Source organism: Anolis sagrei, chromosome 13 (genome assembly GCF_037176765.1).
Source record: "Anolis sagrei isolate rAnoSag1 chromosome 13, rAnoSag1.mat, whole genome shotgun sequence".
Lineage (NCBI taxonomy): Eukaryota > Metazoa > Chordata > Lepidosauria > Squamata > Dactyloidae > Anolis > Anolis sagrei.
This window is the reverse complement of record NC_090033.1, coordinates 10,245,135-10,255,977: the sequence shown is the minus strand read 5'-3', so window position 1 is coordinate 10,255,977 and position 10,843 is coordinate 10,245,135. Positions and strand designations below refer to the sequence as shown.

Below are 10,843 nucleotides of genomic sequence, written 5' to 3'. Positions count from 1 at the left end.
GGTTCGAAATCCCATAGGGAAAAACAACAACAACTTGGTTTTGAATCCTCGCTGATTCCGATTACGAGCACTTTCCGAAAATTACGTAGGCATGCTCGTCCTGCGGCTCGATCAGGTCCCTTTCTGAGCCCGATGTACTGATCGCCACTATTGCAAACAAAGTTACATATATATTGGAATCAAGGTTCGAAACCCTATAAGGAAAAACAACAACAACAACATCTTGGTTTTGAATCCTCGCTGATTCCGATTACGAGCACTTTCCGAAAATTACGAAGGCATGCTCGTCCTGCGGCTCGATCAGGTCCCTTTCTGAGCCTGATGTATTGATCGCCACCAATACAAACAAAGTCACATATGTATTGGATTCAAGGTTCGAAACCCTATAAGGAAAAACAACAACAACAACATCCTGGTTTTGAATCCTATCCTCGCCGATTACGAGCACTTTCCGAAATTACGAAGGCATGCTCGTCCTGCGGCTCGATCGGGTCCCTTTCTGAGCTCGATGTATTGATCGCCACCAATACAAACAAAGTCACATATATATAGGATTCAAGGTTCGAAATCCCATAGGGAAAAACAACAACAACAACTTGGTTTTGAATCCTCGCTGATTCCGATTACGAGCACTTTCCAAAAATTACGAAGGCATGCTCGTCCTGCGACTCGATCGGGTCCCTTTCTGAGCCCGATGTATTGATCGCCACCAATACAAACAAAGTCACATATATATAGGATTCAAGGTTCGAAATCCCATAGGGAAAAACAACAACAACTTGGTTTTGAATCCTCGCTGATTCCAATTACGAGCACTTTCCGAAAATTACGAAGGATGCTCGTCATGCGGCTCAATCAGGTCCCTTTCTGAGCCTGATGTATTGATCGTCCCCAATGCAAACAAAGTCACATATATATTGGATTCAAGGCTCAAAATCCCATAAGAAAAAATAACAACAACATCCTGGTTTTGAATCCTCGCTGATTCCGATTACGAGCACTTTCCAAAAATTACAAGGGATGCTCGTCGCGCGGCTCGATCAGGTCCCTTTCTGAGCCCTCTCTTCAACGTACAGCTGCATCTATTTGGAGGAAACAATATGGGAAATCAACTCCAGAGTAAGGGACGCCACTCGAGATCTGATACTTAGTCAACTATATGTTGTATGGAGATGCCGGAATGCAACAGCTCACCTTCAACAGGTCTGACGTCATGGTCTTCAATGGGATCAGGCGTGGGTCGCGCATGTGGACATCCTGCTCGTCAGCCAGGATCCAAGGGAAATCCTTTATGGGTCCAAATAACAGACATCAAGGGATCAAACGGGAACCTTAAAGGCCATCTAGACCACCCTCTCCTCTGTGTGTGTGTGTGTTTCCGCAATATATACATTTCTGACCATGCGATCGTTCGTTTGTAGGAGTCGACATTAATACATTATATCGAGTTTCTAATCCTGGAATTAATAAAATGTTGTTTTCTCACCTTGATGACTTGGATCTTCTCCATGTTGCGGGTCGCGGCTTCCCGGGTGTGGACCAGGACGGTGAAAGTGCAACCTGATAGTAATAATAAAATACTAATACTAATAATAACAATACATAATAATAGTATACTGACACGAATACTGATATAATGATAAATAATACATAATAATAGTATACTAATACGAATACTAATATGATAAATAACAACAATACACAATAGTATACTAACACGAATACTAATATAATGATGATAGTAACAATTCATAATATAATGATGAATAAAAAACAATGAATAATATACAATAATATACTATTACTAATACGAAATGTTATGTAATACCGGCTATTAGGAACTGTGGGAGTTGCAGTCCAAAACACCTGGAGGGCCCGTTTGCCCATGCCCGCTTCAGCAGGTGTGTGACCACATGTCCATTAGAACTGTATTTTCCACCAATATTACACAATAGGGACTTGCAGTCCAAAACACCTGGAGGGCCGAAGTTTGCCCATGCCCACTTCAGCAGGCGTGTGACCACATGTCCATTAGAACTGTATTTTCCACCAATATTACGCAGTAGAGACTTGCAGTCCAAAACACCTGGAGGGCCCAAGTTTGCCCATGCCCGCTTCAGCAGGCGTGTGACCTCATGTCCATTAGAACTGTATTTTCCACCAATATTACACAATAGGGACTTGCAGTCCAAAACACCTGTTGGGCCCAAGTTTGCCCATGCCCGCTTCAGCAGGCGTGTGACCTCATGTTCATTAGAACTGTATTTTCCACCAATATTACACAATAGGGACTTGCAGTCCAAAGCACCTGGAGGGCCCAAGTTTGCCCATGCCCGCTTCAGCAGGCGTGTGACGTCATGTCCATTAGAACTGTATTTTCCACCAATATTACACAATAGGGACTTGCAGTCCAAAGCACCTGGAGGGCCCAAGTTTGCCCATGCCCGCTTCAGCAGGCGTGTGACCTCATGTCCATTAGAACTGTATTTTCCACCAATATTACACAATAGGGACTTGCAGTCCAAAGCACCTGGAGGGCCCAAGTTTGCCCATGGCTGTACTATCATCATCATCACCATCACCATGTCCTACCTGGAGGGTTGTTGTCCAGGACGGCGTCACAGAGGCTGATCTTCAGGACGAAGGCCCGCAGGAGCTGTTCCACGTGGCTCAGAAGCGAGTCCGAACTGCGGCACAAATCCGTTTCAGAGCCCATTCCCGTTCCCCGAAGGGCGCTCTGCCCATGCTCAGAGGCACCCTTCTGTTATTATTATATTCCAATGTTCATGCAATGTAATATTCACTCACCTGATGGACAGCAAAGGCGGCTGCGTGATCTCAAAGACGAATCTCTCCACCGGGTGATGCTCTTTGTCCAGGATGACCACCACCACTTTTTCCACGTCATTCTGAAATATAAACAAACAAATAAAAATACTTATTTATTTTATTTCATTAATATAATACAGGTAGGTAGGTAGATACATGGATGAAGAGACAGACAAAAAGAAAGAAAGATTAGATTAGATACATAGATGGATACATACATACACACATAGATACATGGATAGAGACACAGACAGATAGATGGACAGACTGATAGGTACATACATGGATGGATAGATGAATAGATACATGGGCAATTTGATAGGTACATGGATGGATGGATACATGAATAGTTATAGATAGATAGACAGATAGATAGATAAGAGTACATAGACAAACATGGATGGATGGATGGAGATAGATAGGGTAAATGGACAGACAAATACATAGATTCATGCATACATAGATACATGATTGGATGGATGAATAGATAGGTTACATGGACAAACAGACAGACAACTACATGGATGGATGGATGGATGGATGGATGGATGGATGGATGGATGGATGGATGGATACACAGATTGATAGATACATGGGTAGATACATACATACATCGACTGATGGATCGATGGATAGATATATAGATGGATAGACAGATTCATGGACAGATGGATGAATAGATAGATAGATAGATAGATAGATAGATAGACAGACAGACAGACAGACAGACTACATGGACAGACAGATACATAGATGCATACATACATAGATATAGATACATGATTGGATGGATGGATGAATAGATAGATAGATTACATGGACAAACAGACTGACAACTGGATGGATGGATGGATGGATGGATGGATGGATGGATGGATGGATGGATGGATACACAGACAGACAGATACATGGGTACATACACACATAGACTGATGGATCGATATATAGATGGATAGACAGATACATGGACAGATGGATGAATGAATGAATAGATAGATAGATAGATAGATAGATAGATAGACTACATTGACAGACAGATACATGGATGCATACATACATAGATGGATGGATGAATAAATAAATAGATAGATTACATGGACAGACAGACAACTATATGGATGGATTGATGGATAGATGGATGGATACACAGACAGATAGATACATGGGTTGATACATACATACATACATACATAGACTGATGGATCAATGAATAGATACATGGACAGACAGATAGATGAATTGATGGATAGATGGATAGAGAGAGAGATACAGAGATACATACCTACATGGACAGACGAATGGATTAAGGGGTGGATGGATAGATAGACAAACAGATAGATTCAGAGATAGATACATGGACAGATGGATGGAAGGATGGATAGACGGACAGACAGACAGATAGATGGAAGGGGAGGGAGGGAGGGAGGGAGATAAATTCATGAACAGACAGACAGATACATAGATAAATACATGGACAGATGGATGGATAGACAGATACATGGATAGACAGATGGATGAATTGATAGATAGATAGAAACATACATACATACATATATACATACATACATACATATATGGATAGAGAGATACATACTTATATGGACAGAAGGATGGATGAACAGATAGATGGATAGATAGATAGATTCATAGATAGATACATGGACTGGATGGATAGAAACATCAATAGATAGACGGATGGACGGACGGACGGACGGATGGATGGATTTAGGGGTGGATAGATGTATAGACAGATAGATACATGAACAGCTAGTTGGATGGATGAATACAGATAGATAAATGGACCGATAGTTGATAAATAGATAGATGGACGGACGGACGGACGGACGGACGGACGGACAGACAGACAGACACATACATACATACATACATACATACATACTTACTTACTTACATGGACGGATGGATGAACAGGTAGATGGATAGATAGATAGACAGATTCATAGATAGATAGATGGACTGGATGGATAGAAATTGGATGGACGGACGGACGGATAGACAGACAGATAGATAGATTTAGGGATGGATAGATGTATAGACAGATAGATACATGAACAGCTAGATGGGTGGATGGATACAGATAGATACATGAACAGATAGATGATAGACAGACGGATGGATGGACAGATAGGTAGGTAGGTAGGTAGGTAGGTTCATGGACAGACAGACAGATACATAGATAGATGGATGGATAGAAACATGGATAGAGAGAGAAAGAGAGAAATACATGGATGGATGTTTAGACAGATACATGAACAACTGGATGGATGGATGGAGAGAGAGATACATGGATGGATGGGTAGGTAGGTAGGTAGATTCATGGACAGACAGACAGATACATAGGTAGATACATGGACACATGGATGGATAGTTCGATCAATAGACAGACAGACAGACAGATACAGATGGATGAATGGTTTAGGAGGGTAGATAGATAATGGATAGATGATTGCTTGAATTGATTGTTTAGACTTGATTTGATAGAGATTATCGATAAGTAGGGACCACTTTTGCCACGTCGTTCTCAAATCCAAAACAATACTAATATACTAGCACAACAACAACAACAAATAGTGCGATACAACAGCACAACAATTACAAATGACACGGGTCTCACCTTTTCTAGCAAGGGCTTGACGCAATGGAGCGTGTCTTGAATGTACTGGTTCAGTTCGGGATGGCAAGACATCTGTCCAAAAAGGGGAAACAATCTCATTTTAGGGAGACTGGATAGACTACCGCAACGCTCTCTCCACGGGGCTGCCCTTGAACGCGTTGTCAAGCTGGGTTAATTCGGCAGTGCGGAAGCCCTCACCTGCACAGGTACGTTATATTTCTTCCTTTTCTGGAAGATTCCTGTTGGATAAACCTCCCGGACATAAAGGATGAGGTGGATGGCGACTTCCAGGAACTCCGAAAGGACATCGGCCACGACTGGAAAAGAAAAGTATTATTACTATTATGTTATTACTGAAATTATTATTATTATTGTTTATTATTAAAATCATTTTATTATTTTTATTGTATCACTATTTTATTGTGTTTATTGTTATTTATTGTACAATATTTGAATTGTATTATTATATTTAATAAAATAATTTTATTATGTTTATTACATTAATTATGTTTATAATATTTTATATTTATTCTTATAATTATTATTTTATTAATTTTGTTGTATCATTGTCCCTTTTATTATACTTATGAATATATTATTTATGATATATTATATTGAATGATAATAATAAAATTATTATTATGTTTATTACATTTATCATATTTATTATTAGTGTATTTTTGTTATTATATTTATTATTATAGGTTTATTATTATTATAAATATTTTAAAATATGGCATATTCCTCTATTCCACTATATTAAAAGATAGCATATTAAAATGTAGCAAATGATAATAAATACAAATATTATTATTATTCTGACACAAAAACACAGTATGTCACAGCAAACGAGATCTATATGCTGGATTTCATATCACAAAATCACAAGTCGAACACTTCCCAAGCACCTAGGATTATATGATTTATTATTATTATTATTAATAATAATAATAATAATAATAATAATATAAAATATAAAATAAAATATAAAATAATAAATATTATTATTATTAATGATAATAATAATAGCAATTATTATTATTATTATTCTATATTATAATGGGATCATAATAATAATATTAATAATATTAATAATAATTATAAAATATAAGATAATATAAAACATATAAAATAAAATAAATAATAATAAATGTTATTAATAATAATAATATATAAAAATATAAAATAAAATAAACAATAATAAATATTATTAATAATATTATTAATAACTATTATTATTATTCTATATTATAATGGGATCATAATAATAATATTATTAATAATATTAATAATTATTATAAAAGATAAGATAATATAAAATATATAAAATAAAATAAATAATAATAATAAATATTATTTAAAATAAAATATAAAATAATAATAAATATTATTAATAATATTAATAACAATTATTATTATTATTCTATATTATAATTGGATCATAATAATAATATTAATAATAATTATAAAGATAATATAAAACATATAAAATAAAATAAATAATAATAATAAATATTATTAATAATAATATTAATAATAATAATAATAATATTATTCTATATTACAATGGGATCATAATAATATTAATAATTATAAAGATAATACAAAACATATAAAATAAAATAAATAATAATAATAAATATTAATAATAATAATAATAATAATAATAATATTATTCTATATTATAATGGGATCAGTTGGGTACCTTGGCCAAAGTTGAGGTCTTGCCGGGTCAACGTAGTCATCTTGGCAGCAACTTAAGGAGAAAAAGGCAGAAAAATTAAATTATTACTATTATCATTATTATTATTATTGCAGTTGGCCTTCCATATCCGCAGTTTCCGTATCCGCGGGTTCAGTATCCATGTTTTCCGTATCCGCAGCTTCTCTATCCATGGTTTCAGTACCATGTTTTTATTATTATTATTATTATTATTATTGCAGTTGGCATTCCGTATCCGTGGTTTCAGTATCCGTTGTTTTCGTATCCGCTGTTTCGTATCTGCGGTTTCTCTATCCAAGGTTTCAGTATCATGTTTTCTGTATCCGCAGTTTCAATATCCGCGGTTTCCGTATCTGCAGTTTCAGTATCATGTTTTCCGTATCCGCAGTTTCAATATCCGCGGTTTCCGTATCTGCAGTTTCAGTATCATGTTTTCCGTATCCGCAGTTTCAATATCCGCGGTTTCCGTATCTGCAGTTTCAGTATCATGTTTTCCGTATCCGCAGTTTCAATATCCGCGGTTTCCGTATCTGCAGTTTCAGTATCATGTTTTCTGTATCCGCAGTTTCAATATCCGCGGTTTCCGTATCTGCCATTTCAGTATCGTGTTTTCCGTATCCGCGGTTTCCGTATCCGCGGACCAAAATTTTTGTTACCCTAAGATAAAGAATAGATCCAAAGCAAACCTCCCAGGATCCCCTTTGGCAGTTAAAGCAGTGCCAAACTGTGTTAATTCTGCAGTGCAGATGCATTCCCCAATGGGTTGAATGCCATTGTTCAAAAGCCCCAAGGCTCTTCCTCTGCTGGGAGGCTTTGCAGGGGAAACCCACCAAGGATCAAGGAAGGGATCCCCTCCCCTTCGAGGATGGACCCCCATTTCCCCCTCCCCCGGTACCTCTTTCTTGGGTCCTCCTTGCACGACTGCCCGCTCAGCGGGACGCAGCACCAAAGGCAGCCGAGGAGGAAGCACCCAAAGCGGCAGAGGAGGAGCAGATCCACCCCCTTCCGCCTCTCCGGAGCCTCCCACTCCAGGCGCCGCCCTGGGCTTCCGCTGGGTCCTAGCGCCCTCCCTTCATTGTTATTGTTCTTGGTTCCGCCCTACCTGGCCCTGTCCCAGAAGCATTCTCTCCTGACGTTTCGCCCATAGAATCATAGATTTGGAAGAGACCTCATGGGCCATCTAGTCCAACCCCATTCTGCCAAGAAGCAGGAATATTGCATTCAAAGCACCCCTGACAGATGGCCATCCAGCCTCTGTTTAAAAGCTTCCAAAGAAGGAGCATCCACCACACTCCGGGGCAGAGAGTTCCACTGCTGAACGGCTCTCACAGTCAGGAAGTTCTTCCTCATGTTCAGATGGGATCTCCTCTCTTGTAGTTTGAAGCCATTGTTCCATTGTGTCCAAGGAAGCAGAAAACAAGCTTGCTCCCTCCTCCCTGTGGCTTCCTCTCACATATTTATACATGGCTATCATATCATATTATTATTATTATTATTATTATTATTATTACAAACCTGGTCAGTAATACATGTAATTTATTAGTAGTAGTAGTAGTACTATTATTAGTACTATTACTACAATATTATTATTACATTATTATTATTATTATTATTATTACAGATCTGCTCAATAACACATTGTATTTATTATTACTACTACTACTACTATTATTAGTACTATTATTACATTATTATTATTATTATTATTATTACAGACCTGGTCAATAATTATTATTGCATTTATTAAAGCATTTTTATTACTACTACTACTACTACTACTACTATTATTAGAACTGTTATTACAATATTATTATTAATAATATTATTATTGACCAGACCTATAATTATTATTACAGGTCTGGTCAAAAACACATTTTATTTATTATTATACTACTATTAGTACTATTATTACAATATTATTATTATTACAATATTATTATTATTATTATTATTATTACAGATCTGGTCAATAACACATTATATTTATTATTATTACTACTACTACTACTATTAGAACTATTATTACATTATTATTATTATTATTACTACTACTACTACTACTACTACTTCTATTATTAGCACTGTTATATGTGAGTAGATCAATAGGTACCGCTCCGGCGGGAAGGTAACGGCGCTCCATGCTGTCATGCTGGCCACATGACCTTGGAGGTGTCTACGGACAACGCTGGCTCTTCGGCTTAGAAATGGAGATGAGCACCACACCCCAGAGTCAGATACGACTGGACTTAATAATAATGTAATAATTATTACATTTACCTTTTATCATATCTCCTCTCAGCCTTCTCTTCTTCAGGCTAAACATACCCAGCTCCTTAAGCCGCTCCTCATAGGGCTTGTTCTCCAGACCCTTGATCATTTTAGTCGCCCTCCTCTGGACACATTCCAGCTTGTCAATATCTCTCTTGAATTGTGGTGCCCAGAATTGGACACAATATTCCAGATGTGGTCTAACCAAAGCAGAATAGAGGGGTAGCATTACTTCCTTAGATCTAGACACTATGCTCCTCTTGATGCAGGCCAAAATCCCATTGGCTTTTTTTGCCGCCACATCACATTGTTGGCTCATGTTTAACTTGTTGTCCACGAGGACTCCAAGATCTTTTTCACACGTCCTGCTCTTGAGCCAGGCATCATCGTCCCCCATTCTGTCTCTTTGCATTTTGTTAGATAGATAGATGGATAGATAGATATGCGGCGGGATGGATGGATAGATATGTACATGGATGGATGGATGGATGGACAGACAGACAGACGGACAGATAGATAGATAGATAGATAGATAGATAGATAGATAGATGATAGAGATGATGGATGGATAGAGATGATGGATGGATAGATAGATAGATAGATAGATAGATAGATAGATAGATAGATAGATAGGGTGCATGGATGGATGGATGGATGGATGGATGGATGGATGGATAGATAGATAGATAGATAGATAGACAGACAGACGGATGGATAGACAGATATGCGGTGGGATGGATGGATGGATAGATAGACAGACGGACAGATAGGTAGATAGATGATAGATAGATAGATAGATAGATAGATAGATGGTAGAGATTATGATAGATGGATAGATATGCGGCAGGATGGGTGGATAGATATGTACATGGATGGGTGGATAGACAGACAGACGGATAGATAGATAGATAGATAGATAGGATAGATATGTACTTGGGTGGATGGATGGACAGACAGACGGGTAGGTAGGTAGGTAGGTAGGTAGGTAGATAGATAGATAGATAGATAGATAGATAGATAGATAGATGATAGAGATGATGGATGGATGGATAGATAGGGTAAATGGATGGATGGATGGATGGATGGATGGATGGATGGATGGATGGATGGACGGACAGATGGATAGACAAATATGCGGCAGGATGGATGGATAGATATGTACATGGATGGGTGGATGGATGGATGGATGGATAGACAGACAGACGGATAGCTAGGTAGGTAGGTAGATAGATAGATAGATAGATAGATAGGGGTTGGGATGGATAGATATGTAGATAGATAGATAGATAGATAGATAGATAGATAGATAGATAGGAAAGATATGTACTTGGGTGGATGGATGGACAGACAGACGGGTAGGTAGGTAGATAGATGGATAGATAGATAGA

At 37.6% G+C, this 10,843-nt stretch overlaps 1 protein-coding gene across 1 annotated transcript; it reads right to left on the bottom strand.

Annotated features, from left to right (window-relative positions):
* Window positions 1-19: 19 nt before the first annotated feature.
* MAD2L2 (mitotic arrest deficient 2 like 2) lies at window positions 20-8,215 on the bottom strand. Its single transcript, XM_060758754.2, has 9 exons — window positions 8,083-8,215; window positions 7,170-7,220; window positions 5,663-5,781; window positions 5,465-5,536; window positions 2,809-2,909; window positions 2,593-2,687; window positions 1,487-1,560; window positions 1,195-1,287; window positions 20-1,082 (listed from the first exon to the last, which is right to left on the bottom strand). Exons 2-9 carry the CDS (start codon window positions 7,207-7,209, stop codon window positions 1,041-1,043), a joined length of 636 nt encoding a protein of 211 aa, XP_060614737.1. The 5' UTR covers window positions 7,210-7,220; window positions 8,083-8,215; the 3' UTR covers window positions 20-1,040.
* Window positions 8,216-10,843: the final 2,628 nt, after the last annotated feature.